This window comes from Mus caroli, unplaced genomic scaffold (genome assembly GCF_978045245.1).
Source record: "Mus caroli unplaced genomic scaffold, Mus_caroli_1 scaffold_18, whole genome shotgun sequence".
Taxonomy (NCBI): Eukaryota; Metazoa; Chordata; class Mammalia; order Rodentia; family Muridae; genus Mus; species Mus caroli.
In genome coordinates this window covers 25,744,951-25,766,629 of record NW_028227273.1, presented here as the reverse complement: position 1 = coordinate 25,766,629, position 21,679 = coordinate 25,744,951, and the positions used below count along the sequence as shown (strand labels likewise).

Below are 21,679 nucleotides of genomic sequence, written 5' to 3'. Positions count from 1 at the left end.
TCTCCCTATTGGGAGGTGTTAGCATTCGTCTTCCAAAAGTTTGCAGCAGCCCTAGTTGTGGTGACTTTTGACTTAGAGCTTCTTCATAAAAACTCCAACTCTCAGCCTCTTGTGTGATCTTTATATGTCAGTCAGGGCTCTTAGAGTTGAGATATTGGTGTATATGATTTTTATGTAATGTGTGTGTGTGTGTGTGTGTGATTTCGCTCTTGTGTGTGCGAGTATGTACTTGTGGATGGGTGTGTCAGGATTGTCCCTGCTGTTAGCAATAGGCAGTATGTCCACTGTCAACTGTTATCATAATTTGTGGAGATAGGTGATGAGCAGCCCTGTGTGTGGCTTCTGTGCAGTTTGAGGAGTAACTTGCCCGCTGCTGCCCATCACACCGTTTGGTCTGCTTTTGCACTGAAGTGTGGCAGACTCCAGCTGGTCCCTTTGATCTGTTGGTCCTCATGGCTGCCACAGTGTTGTCAGGGACAAGTGAAGTCTTGGGATAAGAACAGAAAGCTTTACACAGCTGCCCTTGCTTCTTAGCTCCCTCCTCCCTGCTGCACAGTTGCCCCCATTCACCTCTTGTCCCACCCACAGCAGACTCTGTGGCCTCACACAAGGACCTGTGATCTTCATCCTTCCTCTGCCCTTACCTGACTGGCAGTCTCTGCCTTTAACTCCTTCCTGTCTGCCTTCTGCTACTTCTTTAAACAAAGCTCAATAGGCAATGTGTGACCTGCATTAAAGTTCTGGGTAAGGAGGAAGGGACTGTTGTGAACCCAGTGGAGGCCATTTGTTGAAGTGAGTGTAATAGAGATGTAACAGAGTGGGGACGAATGGTGGCAGAGACACCTGTTGGATAGAGGCAGTCAAAGGTCTGGATGCAGAAATGGCTGGTCTCAGGTTCCCCTGAGATAGCTAGGTAGAGCAGGAAGGAGCACAGCTGTGCAGATGAGTCTGAGATCCAGGGAGAGGCCACACATGAAGGGATGTGTATTTTGGAATTATCTTTGTATTTGAGTTTGAAATGGATAAGCTTTCCAAGAAAGGGAGGTGCGAGACAGATTTCTGCTTGGCTTGGAAATGGTGTTAGGAAGAGGAGCTGGAAACAGACTAAGCAGGAAAGAGAGAAGGAAAGACCACCACGTTACATGCACAGGACATCGGAGGGTCAGTGTCACCTAGGAGTTATTGGCTTCTGGAAGGTCACTGGGAAACTTTGTAAGTTTTCTATGGTAACATGGAGTGTGTAAAGCAAAGAGGAAGAAGTGGTGGTCGTGTGATAAGATTCTTCCCAGATCCCTGGCTGTGAGAAAAAGCAGAGATGAAGACATCCTGGATGGTAGAGGTGGGGCTTCCTTCAAAGGGGTACAGTGTGAGACTGAGACTGCATTGTTTTGGTTTCCCATGTGATTTCAGGTCTCCTTTTTGTTTTGGTGGTGGTGGTGGTGGTGGTGTGTTTGATACTGGGCGATTTGTTAAAAAGCATACCGGCGGTGTCTAGTGGAAAGGTGTGGGCTCCACCACACTCTTCGTTCCAGCACACCGCTGGTTTTCAGCACGCCACTGGTAAATAGTGCTCTTCAGTCATGGTCCTGATGCAGACTTGGGTCTACTGAAGGGGAAAGTGATGCTGTAAGTTCCCACCCAGGAAGCAAGATGTGGGGAGCAGAAGAAAAAGCCAGACCAACAGTAACCGTGAAAATCAAAATTGAAGAAATACTTTGGTGTTGAGGACCAGTGGGGAAGTAGTACTGTGAACTTCTTGAAATAACAGAGATAGTAGTGTCTTTAGTTGATTGGCTCTGGTTGCTGTTTATAATGTCATTTGTTTCTTGTTTATATTAGCATATGGGTAGGGAAGGGAAGGGAACTGAGTTTACAAATCTAGGCCATGAGGTAGGTTCAATGTGTGTGTGTGTGTGTGTGTGTGTGTGTGTGTGTGTGTGTGTGTGTGTGTGAGAGAGAGAGAGAGAGAGAGAGAGAGATGAATTTATGTCCTTTTATATAGGTGGAATTGGATATCGATTCTGGTGAGAGTCCAGCGTTAAGTATTACATTTTTAAAGGTCTGTTACTCTGACTGTCCCTCATACCCTTGAAAGTTCTATTTTATAAAAGGTCATTAAATTCCAGCCAAGGTGTTCATTCACTCTGTATAGGGCTGGAAGCAGTAACATGCCTAAGGAAGGTTTGACGGCACCATACACATTTATTTTGAGGTATGGAGTTCTGTGATTACTGTAGTATATGATAGATAAGATGGGGGATATTCCTAGGTTTAAAAAAAAAAGATGGTTATTTTTTTATTTAAATAGCTTGTAGGTGGCTGTTGAACTCTATGCATTTTGCACTTTACTCCCTGTTCCTAGTACTGTGAGAAAACACCATGCCCAAAAGTAGCTTGAAGGGGAAAGGGTTTATTTCGGCTTACATATCCATATCCTAGCTCATCACCAAAGGAAGTCAGAGCAGGAACTCAAACAGGGCAGGAGCCCACAGAGGCAGGAGATGATGCAGAGGCTGTGGAGGGTGCTGCTTATTGGCTTGCTCCTCATGGCTTGGTCAACCTGCTTTCTTATAGAACCCAGGACCACCTGTCCAAGGCTGTGCCACTCATTGTGAGCTGGTCAATCCTATATTAATCATTAAACAAAAAGTGTGCCTCAGGATTGCCCACAGGCCTGTCTTGTGGGGGCTTTTTCTCATTTGAGGTTCCTTCCTTCTTTCTAAATGGCTCTAGGCTGTGTGGTGTCAACATAAAGACTGGCCAGCATTCTGGCTCGCTGCCCTAGAGATGAGTCTTAAGTTTCCCTCTTACGTTTCACGTCGAGAGAGTCTAGAGACCGATGTTGTATTTGGAAAGACTCCTGTTTGGATGCACAGTTAAGAGTTTCTGTGTTTGTACATTGTATGCACATGTATGCATATATGCGCTTGTGGCATAGGGTATGCATGTATGTAGAGATCAGAGGTCAACTGTAGGTGTCGCCCTCTGTCACTTTCGTCTTTATTTCCAAAACAGGATCTCTCAGTGAACCTGGGACTTACTGACTGAGCTAGGCTGGCTGGCATGCGAGCTCTGGGAACCTGCCTATCCCTGTCCACCCAGCAAGGGGATAATATGTCTTACCACAGCTGACTTTTTACACGGTGGCTGGGGTTTTGACTCAAGGATTGTACTTCCTTGCACAGCAAGCGATTCACGGTGCTGTAGCTTCACTCTCCATATTTGTAGCTTTTAACTATGTTTACACCCCATGGATACAAGAGATATCTACTGTCTAAGTTCTCTTCTTAAAATGCTATGGTGTTGGGGCTGGAGAGATGGCTCAGAGGTTAAGAGCACTGACTTCTCTTCCAGAGGTCCTGAGTTCAATTTCCAGCAAACACATGGTGGCTCACAACCATCTGCAGTGGGATCTGATGCCCTCTTCTGGAGTGTCTGAAGACAGCTATTACTGTGTACTTATATACATAAATAAATATTTATTTTTTAAAATGCTCTCGTGTTGAAAAGGTAGGAGAAGAACCCAGAAACCATGAAGACCATGAGAGGTACAATGCATTGTACAAAACTAAAACGCATCATACATGACACCTACGTTGCTGACATTCCCATGACATTCCCATGGATTCTATTGAAAAGGATTGTAAGGAGAAACAGATAGAAACATTTCTACCTTGGAATGAGGTTCTAGACTTTTAGTTGTTCATATTTATCTGCCTTAAATTTTCTATTACATGTAGTGTATATATATGTGCATATGTGTACATGTGTGTGTGTGTGCATGTGTGTACATGCTGTAGCACACGTGTAGAGGTCAGATGATAACTCTGAGGAGTCAGTTCCTTCCTTCCAACATGTGAGTTTTGGAAGTTGAACTCAGGCCATGTAGGCTTGTCAACAAGTGCCCTTACCTGCTGGGCCATCTTGCCTGTCAGTCAGCAAGTGCCCTTACCTACTAAGTCATCTTGCCTGTCCTTAGTAACAATTTTGACATCCAATTATTCAGTTATAACTGCCTTTTGTTCAACCACCCATAACAACATGACAAAAACAAACCCGAATATATTCATAAAACATAATTAAAAGGCCTTAATGATACCCCAAATTATTCTGGTAATATGAGCATGATTTATATATAAGAACTATCTTGGTGTAGGAAAATAGAGCTTCATTTATAGCACGCCTTTCTCATAGTCATTTATGGTTTCCTGTACTTGTGACTTAGAGACTGGTGTTTTGTTTCTGGTTTTGGGGGATTCTGTGAAATCGCTCAACCTTTTCCTTTAATTCCTTGAGAAGGTTTTTCATTCTGCTGGTGAAAGCATCACAGTGCAGAGACCAGTGGCCTCCCCGTGCCTTCCCAGTGGGTGCTGAATATAGCCTCATGCTTCAGAGTGGGAAACACAAAGGTTTCTTTTCTCAGATTTCCCAGATGTGTATATGTAATTTTTATTCTTTATATCATTCCTTTCTTCTCAGGTTCTTCAGTTCAGAAACTGAAGTGACTTCTCTTTACTAAACCATAAAACAAAAAAAAATCTGTATAAACCCTTGAGAGACTTCCCAAAGATTAAACTGTTTTGCCTTTAAGTATGTATAGCTAAGAATAAAAGAAGTTGGTTGGATTTGCAAATAATTTTGGCAGTAATATATTCTTGCTTGTATCTGAGGACATTGGGACATAAGTATGCATGGTTTTCACTCTGAAATATACAGATGGAATTTCTAGAGAGCAGAGAATTACTACAAAATTTGGTGGTACTAGGGAGAAAACTCTTAAGACACAGAACATCTGTGTGACCAGAGAGGGGTTCTCTGTCAACACTCTTAACTACTTAAGGGTGAGAAAAACCAAGTCTTCTTGTCTCCAAAGCCTTGATGCAGAAGACTGAAATGATTTAGACACTTAAAGAGAGCCCCTGTTGTGTGGGAGAGAGTAGACAGTGGCCACCAGGCAGGGAGTTGGGTCCTGGACATCTATGTTAAGGCTGTAACAGCTAGGAATTTGGATTTCACTCGCATGCACTGTGAAGGGGTGAAAGGGTTTCCACAGTGAGTCATCGATCAGGTCTATGTTTTATGAAGATTAAATAGTCAAGCAGCAATGGGTCTGGCAAGATCAATTGGAGGTTTAAAAAAAAATAGAGTTAGAAAAATAACAGGGCTCAGGTAGTGGCAGGGAACCAGTTCTCTGATGGATTCCAGAAATAGGACCAATTTTTTTTATTATTATTAGATAAATAAGATGAGGGAAATAACAGGTTTCTGAGATTCTGACTTGAAGAAAAGGACATTGCCATCTCTGAGGCAAGGGAGAAGGGAGATGGGGAGAAGCTGCCTCAGTAGATAGATCAGGAAAGGTTTCCTGGGTGTTGGCCGTGGGTGGCGTGGTCCCAGCTTCCAGCACTGAGCAGAGATCTGAGCTGGAGATGGGAACATGTAAGCACTTTCCTGTACTTACCACTTTGCTGTATACTTAGAGGAAACGTGAAGAGGCAAGAAGGTATGGAATAGAGTTCCCTGATTGGACTGGATATAGGACTGGGCTGGAGGAGCAGCCTGCAGCTTAGAAGAAGAACCAAGGCAGGAAGAGAGTGAAGGGTGTGTCCCAAACCCCAAGACCATCATGCGTTGGGGTATAGAAGAACAGTCCAATAACAAGGGCATCTTACTCAGTCAGAGCTGCCGAGGATTCAGATGAGGACCAGGCCTGAGCTGATGGTTGGCTATGATGGCTGCCAAAGTGAAGTCAGCAGCTCGTATGGGGAGGTGGCAGGGAAAAGAGAAAGCCTAGAAGATGGAAACAAGGTGGTAGCTACAGGGGGTACAGGTGTGTATGCTAAGATGCAAACAAGGAAGACACAGTGGTGTCTCAGAATAATCAGAAACAGGGGAGGCTCTCATGTCCTTTTGGGTCTAAGGAGACCATGTAATTTGTTACTATTTTCCAGTCAAGATGGAAGCCCGGGACAAATGGTTGGTGTAAAGATAACTTAGGCATTGAATTCTGTTTTCAAGTATGTTTGTTTTTTGAGGACTCGACACAAGGTATCCAGGCATCCTTACCAGTTCCTCCAAGATCCTCTTTCCTACCCACCCAACATTGTATCTTATGCTAAGCATATACTTGTGTGTGAGGCAATCCCTTGGAGTGTGGGAACCACACCCTCAAAAAACACACCCCTTTCAAGTTGCCAATGGCTCTCCACTTATGGGTGGGACTTGGCGCTCTCCTCCTGACTCCTGGTGGGTTTTGTCTGTGTGGCTTGAGTTTGCACATGTTCTGTCCTGACTGCTGTAAGTTCCTATGTGCAACTTGTTCCCTGTTGTGTCTAGAGAATACTCTTGTGTTGGCTCACCACTTCTGCCTCTTAGCATCTTTCTTCCTCTTCTTCCTCAGTGAGCCCTGTGAGGAGAATGTGGGAAGTAGACATTCCATTTAGGGCTGAGCATTCTGAATTCTGTTTTTTATTCCCCCTTGACTGGATATAGATCAGTGTGTTCATCACTATCTACATAAAAAAGTCTCACTGATGAAGGAGATGTAGATCTATAGGTGTAAGGATATGTTATTAGGAGTCTGTTTATTACTATGCCCATTTAATAAGATGGTGATATTAGGTTCTCCTTATAGCCCATGACTTATCTAGCCATAGGTTCTTGGCCCAGCCATGGTGTCTAATACATATTTTCAGTTGTCTTGATGTTCAAACTTGATCCTATCATCACCTACTAAAGCTAGAGGAGGAATGGTAGTTGAGCTAAGACCTGCGGGAGGAAATGGATGTTATTTTACTGGTGCTAGGTAACACCAGGGACTAGAAGGAGGTGTGCTGTGTTGTAATTGTTGTAAAACCACACTCACTGTTTTGTATTTGGCCCTCAGTATCCGTAGTCAGATGAAATGACAACTAAAATGACCTCTCGCCTTCCCAAGCCTGAAATCCGCATGGGATCTGAATTCCACCATGTTCACCCTCCCCCATCTCCCCCCACATACACTCACACAATTTCTTGGTACTTAAGCTGGCTTCCAGGACTAAGCAGACCAAGAAAAGGTAATATTTGCTTTCAAGATGTGTTTAAAAAGCTTTTAAAATGTGATGGCAGGGTGAGGGGAAGGTTAGCTCACAGGCTTATTCTGAGTTTGATATTTACATTGCATAGGGTAGCTCAGCACATGCCAAGTTGATATGTCTTCTTCAACAGAAGGAATAGCTGGTGACTGAGAGAAGGAACCCTGCATAAAGAGCGTACATAAAGCAATGATTGGTGTTGGCAATGTCCCTTTACTGAGATAGTTAAATTACTAAATGATGGGCGTGCTGTATATGTATGAGTCAAAGTTGCATAATCCCATATCATAGCAGTACATCTGTCATTTACTTAAGGAACTGCACGAGCCCTTTGCTCGGGATATTTTCTTCCTTACAAGGGGAATTAGAATTGTGGAAAGAAATTGTAAAAGTTACATTGTCTGTATTTACCATACAGATACAAATTACACAATATGTCAGGTGTGCTCGCTATAGCATCCCTTACTGCATTCAGCAAGACTATGCTTTAAGACATTGTGTTGCATGGAATGTATAAAGGCACCATCACATGTTTGCACTGGCTACTCTCTGGCTCTGGCAGTCTCACCGCCTCCATGGCTAGCTAGCCCCATGCAGAGACCGCCCATCTCGAAGTTCTCTAGCTGTGCGCGGATTGTATCCTAGTAAAATCAAAACTCTAGAGGCTTGAGATTTATCAGTCAGATTTATATTAGTAAATTTTCAACCCACAAAATGCCCACACAATGAACTCAAAACTCAATTGCTATAAACACAAGCTACACCCCTAGATGGGGCAAATGCACCCTACTTATTATTTAATCACCTATCTAAGAAATAACCAATACTTATGGCTCCCAGGGCTGTGTGGTTCTGGCTTCTCTTCCTCTTTTATAGGTTCCATCTTATCTCTTCCTCTCCTTCCCTTCTCTGTCTCTCTGTACTCTCTGTACTCGGCTCTAAAATTCTCAGCCCGCCTTCCTTTTCCACTGTCCAATCACAGGCTCTCAGCTTATCTTGTGCCTGCCCTCACCTGCATGCAGACAACATTCTACAACATTAGGCATATCTGCAAGCAAGAGACAGAAGTGCCTGAGGAAATCTGTTGTTTTAGGTTTGAACATGATCAGCCTTCTCATCTGGCATATGTAGGAACTGAGGCACAGAATTCTAGGGTGGCCTAGCACTCCATTTGGAGATAGATCTGTGCCCCAAGATGTGTTGTTAGGGTGTAGCCACATGAGATTTCACATGAGATATGATACAGTCATTTTCCAGGGCTCACAGGCAGTATTGGGGGACCCAGGAAAGGCAAGGAACGAAGGGAGAGGGGAATACAGGCTGCCTCCCCGGCCCAGCTACCACGGAACAGATGCTGCGGGAATACATGCAGGGAGAGATGCGACAGATGTGTAGGTCCCTGTATATCTGTATATTTTAATCAAAAAGGAGACAGCGAAATTAGCCGAAAACAAGTAGGAAAGACATTTGTTGTTTTGAGAAGAATCCACAGATTCCAGGATGAGAGAATCCTTGGTGTAGGGTCGGGAAGCCGGTGGAATATTATCTTACTGATCATCCCTCCCAGGTATTAGGAAAATATGCGAATTCAGCAGACATTCTCTCTTCATCTGCTGTCTCAGTTAGTGTAATGCAATGCCATTTTATTTTATTTTAGCCACAATCTATTATGAAGAGACACTGTGGATCATTACAGATTAGTTTTCAGTGTGTGTTTGTCCTAGTCAGGGTTACGATTGCTGTGATGAAATACTGTGACCAAGAACAAGTTGGGGAGGAAAGGGTTTATTTGGCTTACACTTCCACCTCATACTTCATCACTGAAGGAAGTCGGGGCAGGAACCTGGAGGCCTGAGCTGATGCAGAGGCAATGGAGGGTGCTGCCTACTGACTTGGTTGTGGCTCACACAGCAAGCTTTCTTATAAGACCTCCAGCCCAGAGGTGACCCCACCCACCATGGGCTGTCCCCCCACCCCCCCACCCCCGCGCTTGCTTCAATCACTGATTAAGAAAATGCCTTACAGGCTTGCCTATAGCCTGATGTTATGGAGTCATTGTCTTAATTGAGGCTTCCTGCTCCCAGGTGACTTCGCAGTGTTCCATGACCATTTTGAGCTGCTGTGAGCACCGTTGTCTGGTTTTCTGGGTACCTCTGCACAGAGCCGCTCCAGTGTGTGATGTAGGAAGGACTGTGCTTGGCTGTGCTTCCTTTTCATCTCTTTCAGACTGTCCTGACTTTCCTTCTGGGAAGTAATTCTACCAAGTGACCAGCCCCTTGCCTTGTTTTCTGCTTGCAGAACAATCAACCATGACCACCGAATCAGGATCAGACTCAGAATCCAAGCCAGACCAGGAGGCTGAGCCCCAGGAGGCAGCAGGGCCTCAGGGGCAAGCAGGGGCACAGCCTGGACCAGAGCCTGCAGGTGGAAACGGAGGCGGCAACGGCGGCGGCGAGAAGCAGCAGCCCGCCCTAGAGCAGTTCCCTGAAGCCGCTGCACACAGCACCCCGGTGAAGAGGGAGGTGAGCCTGAGGGTCTCTGGGGAAGACCAATCAGGGAACCCGGCTGAGCTGTGACGCTTGGTGTCACCTGCTTCTCACCAGGGGGAGAACAGTGGTGCTGCTCAAGGCTTCCAGTGAGCAGCATTCCTCTGCCTGGACTCATCCCTCCTGCCTGTGATTAAAACAGTTAACATCCAGCTGAACTCCTGACTGGAGAGTTTGCCTAGATCTGGGTTTATAGGACAGTCAGACAGCAGGCTGGCAGCTCTAACTATGCCTCTCTCTGGCTGCTTTCATATTTTAAACTGTAAAGTGTGAGGACAAATTTAATTTTTCCAGCTATTATTCTGACCCAAACACGCCGTCTACTTTTAAAAGCTGTTTTGGCAGGGCTCCCCCACCCTCATACACATCTGTAGGCTCACTGCTGCTCCTTACAGGTGGTATGAACGTGTATTTATGCCCTTGTGACATGGAGCTCACTCAGCGAAGCTCACACATAACACGTATGTGGAAGCTTGGTGCTACCCCCACTGTTACCAAATTTAAAAACAAACAAACAAACAATAAATACAAACACTTAAAATCAAAAGAATAAGAGATGAAGGTGGTTAGGATGAACCACTGTAGTCTTGAACTTCACACCTGGAATCAGCATGTGTTAGAGCACTAGCTTGCAGTCATAGAGGGATCCAGAGCCCAAGGCTTAACCCACCTCAGCCTTCTGAAGCGGTTGCATACTTGGAAATGTTAGAAAATGTCTAGTGAGTGGACACGAAATTAGCCTGTGCGTGAACGCTCTGGAACTCACGGTGTTCTAACTCGTTCTTACGCCATTGAACACTGGCTTACAAGGCAGGGCATCACTGCAGACCACCCAGCCCTGCATCAGATTTGCACACCACCGTCATCATGGTCGGATAACAGAGGGATGCAGAAACAGCTGGGAAGCCGTGTGTTCAGGGATGCCGGGGAGCTGACTTGAAGGAGAATCTCATGTTCTACAAGACGTTTCTCTGCAGTTGTGAGGCTGGCCTAGAACAGAGGTAGAGACTCCAGAAGCAGATGAGAGAGGCTCACACAGGCCAGCTCATTACCGGGAAGCGAGACAGGCCTAGGGGATTGCTTTGTGTTGAGCTTTAACACTGCTGACTTTGCTGAACCAATTCAGAGCAGATCCAACATTTCAGCAGTGGGAAAATTACTGATGAGGTCAACACTCGCAACCCTCTAAGCCTTAATGTTTATAAGATATCTTGTAAGTATATGGGGGTGTGGTTCTAGCAGGCCAGGCAATATTAGAAGCATCCAATGAATTCTGAAAACAGAGTGTACAAGGAAATCCAAGTTGTGACTGAGGCCTTCCCCTGCTGCACTGGCTGGTTTTGTGTGTCAACTTGACACAGGCTGGAGTTATCACAAAGAAAGGAGTTTCAGTTGGGGAAATGCCTCCATGAGATCCAGCTGCAAGGCATTTTCTCAATTAGTGATCAAGGGGCGAGGTCCCCTTGTGGGTGGGACCATCTCTGGGCTGGTAGTCTTGGTTCTATAAGAGAGCAGGCTGAGGAAGCCAGGGGAGGCAAGCCAGTAAAGAACATCCCTCCATGGCCTCTGCATCAGCTCCTGCTTCCTGACCTGCTTGAGTTCCAGTCCTGACTTCCTTGGTGATGAACAGCAATATGGAAGTGTAAGCCGAATAAACCCTTTCCTCCCCAACTTGCTTCTTGGTCCTGATGTTACTGCAGGAATAGAATCCCTGACTAAGACACAGACCCAATGCCTTTTAAGCAGAGAGACTGGGTTTACTTCTTCATTTGGTGAGATCACGGTAGAACTGGCAAATTCTCTTCTCTGTTAAGTCTTGGGTCAGCTAAGAAAAGGGCCCAGTGGTACACTTAAGTGGGCAGGGTTATATAGGTGTACCTGAGCTTTAGGGATATTTGAATCTGAGTTTCAACTTGTAGCATCATAGTTGAGACAATTCACATCCCCTGGGAAGTGGCCACTCAGCCCGTTTCTCTGAAGCTACACGCCGCCACCGTCTGAGCAGCTCAGCATCCATTTCCTGTCTGTTATGAAAGGTGCTCATTGTTGCTGTTCACAGATCGGTGACAAAGACCGGGACTTTGCTGCTGCAGCTGCGAAACAGCTTGAATATCAGCAGTTTGAGGACGATAAGCTCTCTCAGAGATCATCCAGCAGCAAACTCTCACGGTCCCCGCTGAAGATCGTGAAAAGGCCTAAAAGCATGCAGTGCAAAGTGACGCTTCTGGATGGGTCAGAGTACGGCTGCGATGTGGACGTAAGTGTGCATCTAGAAGCAGGGAACTGCTACCAAACGTGCAAGGTGATGTTTCCTAGAACCCTGGGAACTCGCTCATCTGGACCCAAAAGACAGAATTGTTCAGCTCTGATGGGTGATTAAATTACTGAGAGCTTGCGATGTCCCAAAATGTTGTTGTCGAAATTAAAATGTGATAGTGTTTCTAAACCTAGAACCAGATGATTTCTTGGCCTTTCCACGTTAAAGTACGCTTTGCTCTACACTTGATCTTAGCCAAAAGGCCAAGAAGCAATGTGCACTTTGCTCTAATACTCTGGCTATGAACATTTTGATCAACTATACCTTTCCTCTTGTCATTACTTAGGGCCCAGACATTACTTAGGGTCAATTCTTCGGATAGTAGTAATAGTTGGATGACTGAAAATGACCATGTCCTTTTCTTTCTAAGCAATTTCTTCTTTTTTTTTTTTTAAGAAAGACAAGAATCACATGTGGTAGACTTTGAGCCCCCATGTAAACCATAATAGTCTTCTTTGTTGTATGTGGGTTCTCTCATTTCACATTCATCTGTCCCATCCCCTCCTCCTCTCTCCTTTTCAAAATGTTTATTTTATTTTGTTTAAATATTTTTAAGATTTCTTTTATTCATATGAGTATACTGTTGCTGTCTTCAGCCACACCAGAAGAGGGCATCAGATCCTATGACAGATGGCTGTGAGCCACCATGTGGTTGCTGAGAATTGAACCCAGGACCTCTGGAAGAGCAGTTGGTGCCCTCAACCACTGAGCCATTTCTCCAGCCCATTTATTTTATTTTTAAAATTGTGTATACTTGTATTTGTCTGTGTAGGTGTATGTACACATGAATGCAGTACCTTCAGAGACCAAAAGGGGGAGTCAGGTCCTTTGGAGCTGAGGCTGGGGAGTTCTGGGTACCTGTGAGCCCCAGGAATGGAAACTTGACTCAGGTCCTCTGGAAGAACTGTTAACCACAGAGCCCTCTCTCCAGCTCCCTCCCATCCCTTTTCAGCTTATAACCCTTTTATCATTTTAATTACATTTGATGTAGTGCATTTTCTTTTTTTGCAACAGAACATTTAAATTCATTTCAGAGTTAGTATCATCTTGATGAAAATAAAAGATGGATTGATAAGTTATTTCAGATTGCAGGAACATAGAAAGTTGGAGCCTTACATTAAGTAAAGTTACTTTGTCATATGCAAATATATATAGAATTTAGTCATATAGAAGTTAGTGAGTGGGCTGGTGCAGTGCCTATCAGGTACCCAAAATTCTACTGAGCATAGATCTATTTTTTTATATTTTGCTATCTCTGATTTTGAATAGTTTCTTTCCAATCAATGTGTATAGTTGTTGACTTAGACATTAATTGTGGGGGGCCTCCAATGGGTCAACCTGTAGATGTTTTTCCCTGTGTAGTTTAGAGGCCCTCTACAGTCTCATGAGAGAGTAGACTGTGAGGGTCCGTGTCATGGAAAACTGTGAGGGTCCGTGTCATGGAAAAATTGGCTATGCAAAGGCACTTTTCCCTTAGCTTTGATTACATTTATATAAGAGAATGAATGGGTTGCTTTATAATCCTCTGGTCATTGTTGTCAGTTTTCTATGGAAGATTCTAGATGGAGAAAATTTCATGTTTCGACATTATCGCCTTCAGGATGTATCTTAGGGTTTTACTGCTGTGAACAGACACCATGACCAAGGCAACTCTTATAAGGACAACATTTAATTGGGGCTGGCTTACAGGTTCAGAGGTTCAGTCCATTATCATCAAAGCAGGAGCATGGCAGTGTTCAGGCAGGCATGGGGCAAGAGGAGCTGAGAGTTCTACATCTTCATCTGAAGGCTGCTAGAAGACTGGCTTCCAGGCAAATAGGATGAAGATCTTAAAGCCCATGCCCACAATGACACACCTACTCCAACAAAGCCACACCTACTCCAACAAGGCCACACCTCCAAATAGTGCCACTGCTGGGCCAAGCATATTCAAACCACTATAGGATGAAAGATAACATTTATCATTGTGCCAATTTAATATATACCCAGTGTCTTCACTCTCTTATAGATGACATGACTTTGAGTATAGAATTCTTATTTGATAATTAACTTGACAATTTATTGTCCCTTTAATATCACTGTGATCATTTTGAGTGACATTTCAAAGTTCATCTTTCATGGGATTATAAACTGAAAACATTTCTAAGCATACATTTTAAACAAAATTATTTTTCTTACAATATATTTTTATAATGCTTTCCCCTTTGCTCTTCCCAGATATTCCACCTCTCACCTAACTTTATGTTTTATTTCTCTCCATCTCCCTCCCCCATCTCCCTCTTCCCTCTCTCCCTCCCCCCAAACAAAAACAAACACATACAAAATTTAAAACACACACACAAATAAAAAAAAAAATTAAAAAAAAAAAAGACTGAGAAGACAGAAATGCCCTAACAAAGCAAACTGAGACAAAAAGTCTACAAAAATATCCTGGAGTTTGTTTTGTGTTAACCGACTACTCTAAGCCATACCATCCACTCTGAAATGCCATTGTTATACCTAGTACAAAACAACTAGAAAGAAAACATACCTTTTATTTTCTTTGATAGCAGGTAGTATCAGTTGCAGATAATTTCTTGGCTAGTGCTGGGACCTCATGTCTGCTTCTCCTTCCCAATGCTCAGACCACATCTAGTTTGAACCAGTGCAGGCCCTGTACATGCTGCCATAATCCCTGTGAATTCATATGTGCATCTATCCTGCTGAGGCCAGAAGATACTGTTTCCTTGAAATCATTGATTACCTCTGGCTCTTAGAATTTCTGATCCCCTCTCCCCAGAGATTCCTGAGCCTTACAGTAAAGGATTTGATGAAGACATCCCATTTGGGTCCAAGTGCTCCAGTGTCTCTCACGCTCTGTGCATTGTCCAACCGTGGACATTAGTTCCCATCTCTGCAAAAGCTCTGATGATAGCTTGAGACCCCAGTCTGTGGTATTAACTGTATATCATTGGGAGTCATTTTTTTTTTTGCTATGTTCTTTTATCACAACAACAGTTTTAGGTTTTCCCATAGGCCCATGACCTATCCAGTCTCAGGTTCTTGGCTCTTTAGCAGTGTCAGGTATGGGCTCCGTCCCATGGAGTGGGCTTTAAATCTAGTCAACAAGTGGTTGGTTATCCGTATAATGTCTGTGCCAGTATTATACCAGTATATCCTGCCGCAGTTCACTGTTGAAAGCTACAGGATTTGTAGCTGGGTTAGTGACTTCCTTTTTCCTCTCTCTGCTAGACTCTCATGCAGAGTCTCTTCCAGTCCTATGAACACCAGCAGATATAAAGCCTCTAATCCGTTCTACTTCATATTCAATGAGTCATTTGAGTGTGGTCTTGATAGCCTTTTACATTTGGGGGATTTTATAAGCTATTTGCTTTCTTGATGTTTAGGTTTAGAATTTTTGTGTTGTTTTTGTTTTTAGAACTTTAAATAGTTTAGACACTAGCCCTCTATCTAGCCCTCTATCTGAAAGGAGCATGGGAATCATTATCTGATGTATAATTAATAAGGATCTTTTCCCACCCTGTAGCCTGTTATTTTGTCCAAATGATGGCTTCCTTTGTCATACAGCTGCTTAGCTTTATGAGGTCCCATTTATTAATTGTTCTCAGTGCCTGTGCTATTGGCCTGTGCCTGTGCTACTGTGTCTGTCCAGATGCCCTTTCCTGAGTCAGCCGGCGAGTTCAAAACTACTCTCTGCTTTTGTCTTCTGTCAGATTCCATCTCGATTCATTTGGAATTGAACCTGTGCAGGGTCTTAGTGTGTTCTGGTCTTCTATAGGCAGCTGTCCACTGAGCACACCTTTTTGATATAATAAAAATGTCAGCAGCAGAATAGTTGCAACTTTTATAACAGGTATAACAAGAAGGAAGTGTTCACTACCAACCTCTTTCTGGGAACAACAGACAGGGGGTGTGGCCACGTTCACAGGACGCATTCATTGCTGCTTGGTAGAGTCAGAAAGATGATGAATCAGCAAGCTGTCTTTCTCTTGTTTGACCTTAATGAAGTTATGTGATTCCCCATAGCTAACTTAAAGCTGCCATCATTTCATCAAAATGAACCAAAGAGACACTGCTTGATAGTTCCTTCTGTGTCTGATATAGCCTGTTCCTAGGAAACAGTTCTTTTGGAACTGTTTTGTGATGATAACGAGAGAAATGGAGTCTGGTATGGGCTTTTTTTTTTTTTTTATCAGATAACTTTAGAAGATGGTGCCCAGAAACCTTTCTCAGGAAGGACTGAAACATTGTCATACATTGAGTATGAGTCCTTAGAGGGACTAGGTGACTTCTTCTCAAGGACTTAGAGAAGTCCCGTTGAAAGGTCCTCAGAATATGGAAAGGTTTGCAGAAAGTAAACTTAAGGTCACAGGTCTAAGAAGTCTTAGTCTTTAGAGAATTTTTCGATGCTGATCTTGGGTTAGGTTGTTCATGCTCAGCCCTTCACTGAAAGGAGCATGGTGGAAACTCAAGATGAATTTAGCAAGCACATTTCCCTCAGACAGGTTCCAGCCTCCTTCCTTGTGGTGGAATGAAAGGCCCACAAGGCCCACAGTCCTCAGCAGGAGAAGCAGCAGCACATCACTGACTGTGTAGTCACAGGAAATGTAGAACAGAAGACAGATGCAAGTCCTCTGTGCACTTATAAAGTATTGTTTGACCTTAATGAAAGTATGCCTTTCGCCACAGCTAACTTAATGCTGCCATCATTTCAGCAAAATGAACCAGGCTCAGCTGTGTCACAATTTAATCCTGAGGCCTTTCTGTCACCTTCTGAAGGCCCCTTTCTACACACATACATGTATGGACATGCACATGCACACACACACACACACACACACACACACACACACACTTGAATGTCTTGGACTTCTTTTCTTTTGAAGACATGATGTTGCATTTTCCCTTATTCAGCAGTTCTGTGGTGGGAAGAGAACTAGACCTAGAGACTCAGGCAAGGGAAGTGTAAGAAGCATTTCTCTGATACCGTGGCTGAGCTCTCATGAGCGTGCCCCGTGATGCTCATGTTTGCAAATTCTTTAAACTTCCTCATGACCATTGACTCACATCATTGTGGTGTGCAATGCTCTTCCACTTGTGAGGTCTTTGCCTCTGTCTTTTTTTTTTTTCAGGCATTTTCTTGACCACTTGCAGTATAAAAAAGGTCATCTAGCTGGGCAGTGGTGGCGCTTGCCTTTAGTCCCAGCACTTGGGAGGCAGAGGCAGGTGGATTTCTGAGTTTGAGGCCAGCCTGGTCTACAGAGTGAGAAGACAGCCAGGGCTACACAGAAAAACACTGTCTAAAAAAAAAATAAAGTTATCTAGGCAACTTAGCGTGATGTGTGTTTGTGGGGTGCTTATATGCCTCCAAATTTTTATATATGCCATCAAAATTATGAGCATAATTCACCTCATATTCTTGACTCCTGGAAAGCACACATGACTTCCCATAGCAGGTTGTTGACATTTGAAAAAGAAATGTCCCACCCCATACAGCATAGAGCACAGTCCTCATCTCAGTGTTTGCTGTCCTGACATTTCTATGTGAGGCAGACAGCTTTGCCTCTCACTGATGAACGTGCAACATCCCCCAATGGCCATCTGATAAGACATTTGCTATATCCTACTTGTGGGCCATTCTTATCTAATATGACCTTGACGTTAGAAAACTAACTTAGACCTGATCTCAATTTAGATTCTGTATTTTATAATGTAGCTATCTGGTGCTTGGCTAAGATATTTGGAATATTATATAGTATAATTTGCCTTGCATTCTACTAAGGTCCCTACAAGTGGATTGACAAGGGTGTCCAGGCTTCTGACACTTTGGCCAGATGTTGTACTGTAGAAATGGGTTGTGATGCATTCATACGCATCCTGGGTCGTATCCACTCCTGGGCGACAGTTAAGACATGCCCAGAAAAATTATTGGAAAGGCACTTTTGGAAGGTTTCTGTTGCAAGAGTTATTGAAAAGGTCCTGCTGGCTTCCTCCATTTGAATTCCCAGTTTCCTTCGCCTGTTAATCATTTTGAGGAAGGCAGTGAAACTGGAGCCCAGGTATATCCATTCTAGATTCATATCCCAGGGAAAAAATACCTTTGAGCTAGCCACACTGGAGAAAGAATTGAATCCAGAGTGAAACAATCAAATGTAGCTTTTGAAAGGTTTTGTATCATCATAAAAGCCCTACCCCCTCTTTGGAGACTTCATAGTTGGAAGACTTGGGCCTATGCAGGTCCTTCCATGGTGGACCCATATTTGAGTAGGAACAATAGCATCCCTTGCAACCATCTAGAGATGCTCGTCAGGAAGCCGACCGACCCTGGGGAGTTTGTGAAGCGGGGTTAAGTGTGATTGGTCCTCCTCTAATTGTGATCAGAAAGAGGCTTCCAGAAGTTGCCTGTGGTCTGTCTCTGTGGTCATTTGATTGTCTTATTTCATGCTTTTTACCTAGGGCTATATGGCTAGAAGAAATTACTTCATTTCTAAACCTCTCTATTTCCATGAGTTATGTGAAAAAAAAAAAAAAAAAACACATCTCTTGACCATTTTGGTCACTGGACAGAGTAACAGAATCGCCCTAATTCGGCAAGTTGACTCAGATGCTATTACCTCTCATGAATGACCAGAAACAGATAAATATAAAATATGAAACATGACATTTTCACAGCCTGCACAAATATTGTTCTTTCAAGGAAAGCTATAAACCAGAATTCCCATTCTGTGTGGCTGCAGATTCCATCTTCTCCTGTAATATGCCGTTCTTCTCAGTGGAATGGCTTATCACATCACGTGTTCTGTCCCATGCTCTGACCTAGTGACCCCATCCAGCAGCAGCAATTTCCTGCTGGACAAATGACCCACTCCCAGGTTCTGGAGGATGGGAGGACATTGGCTCACTTGTTTTTCTTTACATGACAGCTCTGCGTGCAGCCATAGGAACATTGCGCACGGGATAGTTACTGTCTCTTGTACCTGAGAGAGATGCCGTGAGATCTTCCCCCAGGCATTGAGAATTGTCCTCATTAAGGCTTTGGGATGACAGATTTTTGTACTAAAAATAGTTAAACCTATTCTCCTAGTATTCATATTTTTTAGAAGTAATAAGCTGTAATAAGTCCATTGTGAGTGTGGTCATGGCTATTAAGCCCTCTAAAGAATATCAGTGTTGAAAAGGTGAGCATATATTTTAGAGAAATGGGAACTGTAAAACCATCTGTGTCGTCTGCTATAGGTTGTGCTTGGAAAGCCAAGTAGACTTTGACAGCTTGAGAGTTTATTATATATTAAATGTTGCTAAGGAATACTGAACGATTAGCTATTGGGCAATACATTAAATATCACAAGAGAAAATTAACTAAGGAATTCTTTCAGTATTTACCCTAGCTATCAAATTGTATTAATGTGTGTGTGTATGAGTGTTTGTATATGTAGATTTTATTGTATATGTATGTGTACATGTATGTATATTTGTAAGCCAGGATCCTCCTGTCTTAGCACTGTTCCTGGGTTGTTTTTTTTTTTATATTAATTCTGGGGGATCAAACTCTAGTCCTTGGGTTTTTGCAGCAAGCCCTTTTCTAACTGCTCTGTGTAGTTAACCCTCATTTCCAAGTGTTAATTCTCTAACATTGTGTTACTAAATAACTGTTTGCTTTTTTGGGGCATGGGAGCAGGGATCTACACTAAAAAACTTGTTTTGTCTACAGTTCCCACAGCACCATGCCTGGTCCATTGGTATTTGTCCCCCACAACCATTAGGTGTCATATGCACAACTTCCTTCTTTACTGAAGATCCAAGAGTTCAAGTCTTCCTTTATATTTTCTGCCTAGTTTGCTAGCTTGGAATTAACTGCTTTCAGTATCTTTCCCATCCTGTGGCTGAGGGCCGTCACATTTCCCCTGAGAGAAATCCTTGTAGGCAATGACACAGTCACCACAGTTCCTGTGAGATGATGGCATAGCTATGTGTGGTTGCCGTGGACCCCTAGGTGCAGAGGAGGGCTGCTTGCTCTTGGCCCAGCCTGGCTTCCCATGGCACATCTCACGGAGAATACATTTGCTACCCCTTGTCACTCATCTTCCTGTGCAAAACCCACTGTGCTTCCTCTTGGCTGCTGCTAGCAACTGTCCCCATTCCATGGCTCCAAGTTGAGTCCACGCCCTTCCTTGCTTGAGTCCCAGGGAGGACTTTGGTCCAAAGCATCTTTCACTGCTTGATTCAGGAAAGTCTTCCCAATATGGCGGGCTTGCAGTCATGCCGTTCATGGACACCAGAGCCTCTCATCTGTGGAGGTTTATGTGCTCCATGAGCCAGGGACAAGTGCGGCTGCTGCCATCAGCTGTTCCGGACTCCTTCCCAGCTGCATATCTATCCTTACAGCTTCAAAACCTTCTTCAGTGACAATGGTGGCCATCTACTAAAAGGGCCTATTCTCAGATACAATGATGCACTGTGCAGAGTGAGTGCTGGTATCTTAAATATTCAAATAGTGCACCTTTTCGATTTGCCTGAGTATAATAGTCTATGCTAGCTTTACAAAGGCTTTACAAAGGGACATGTTTCTTAGGGCACACTTTGTTCCAGTCACTGCAGAACAGTTGAGTAGATGCTTCAAGCTTAAAATTGAGTTTATCTTCAACATAGAGGCAAACCTTTTTGCCTAAAAGAAGCACTGGTCCAAACTATGGTCTTGCACTGTTTCTCGGCTGGAAAAATCGGCTCAGGGAAGTTAATACTGTGCCTGAGAAAACACAGTCTGGAGGGTAGAGAAGAACAGGAATCCACACGCCACTTCTCTGACCCAAAGGTTCTACAACCCCCTCATCAGAAAGAAAAAAAAAATAGCAAAGCCTACATCAGGAAAAGGTATCAAGCAAAGGGTAGGCTTTGCCCTCACCTTGGACTTGGGAAATTCTACCTGAAAGGAAAAGAGGGAGGATTTTTCTGCACCAGTGATCCCTCAAGAAGAAACAGATTTGGAGGTCGAGGCAATGGCTCCATTAGTAAAACATTGGCCACACAAGCATCAGGGCCTGCGTTCAGTCACCCAGGGTGTGTGTAAAAAGCTGGGTTGGGGCATGGACCTCAGTGTGGAGGAGGAATGTGAAGTTGAGAGGGTCCCAGGGGCTCACTAGACAGGCAGTTTAGCTCCATCAGTGAGCTTCAGGCTCAGTGAGAGACCCTGTCTCAATAAAATTAAGGTGGTAAGCAATTAAGGGAGGCATTTGGCATCAACTTCTGGCCTCCACGTGCAAGCATGTTTGCATACACACAAACACATGAGTAACACACAAAAGAAGAGACAGATTTTTGGTGACTTACCCTATTTACCCTTATAGAATTTAAATTCTGTAAGCACGTGACTTCAAAACATCAATTTTCTTTTTTTTTTTCTCTTTTAAGATTTATTTAATGTATATAAGTACATTGTAGCTGTCTTCAAACACACCAGAAGAGGGCATCAGATCCCATCACAGATACTTGTGAGCCACCATGTAGTTGCTGGAAATTAAACTCAGGACCTCTGGAAGAGCAGCCAGCGCCCTTAACCACTGAGCCATCTCTCCAGCCCCCTCTATTGTTTTTCTTAGTATCATAAATACAGCTTGAGAAAAGGAAGAGAGGCTCCTAAAATCCCTCCTGCCTTTTAATGTGTCCTCTATGCCCCCTTCTTAAGGCTGGGAGATATAATGAGCCTCGTAGCAAGTCCTTTCTCTTAAAAAGCTAGCAGCTGA

At 43.7% G+C, this 21,679-nt stretch overlaps 1 protein-coding gene across 15 annotated transcripts in view; it reads left to right on the top strand.

The window, feature by feature from the left end:
- Epb41l3 (erythrocyte membrane protein band 4.1 like 3) overlaps nucleotides 1-21,679 on the top strand; it is a 173,509-nt gene that overhangs the window by 80,512 nt on the left and 71,318 nt on the right. For all 15 annotated transcript variants that reach the window (XM_085832867.1, XM_085832862.1, XM_029471192.2 and 12 more), the window contains exons 2-3: nucleotides 9,375-9,598; nucleotides 11,682-11,879. In XM_085832867.1, the coding sequence (XP_085688993.1) occupies nucleotides 9,375-9,598; nucleotides 11,682-11,879 (422 nt within the window). The remainder of the gene's footprint in view (nucleotides 1-9,374; nucleotides 9,599-11,681; nucleotides 11,880-21,679) is intronic.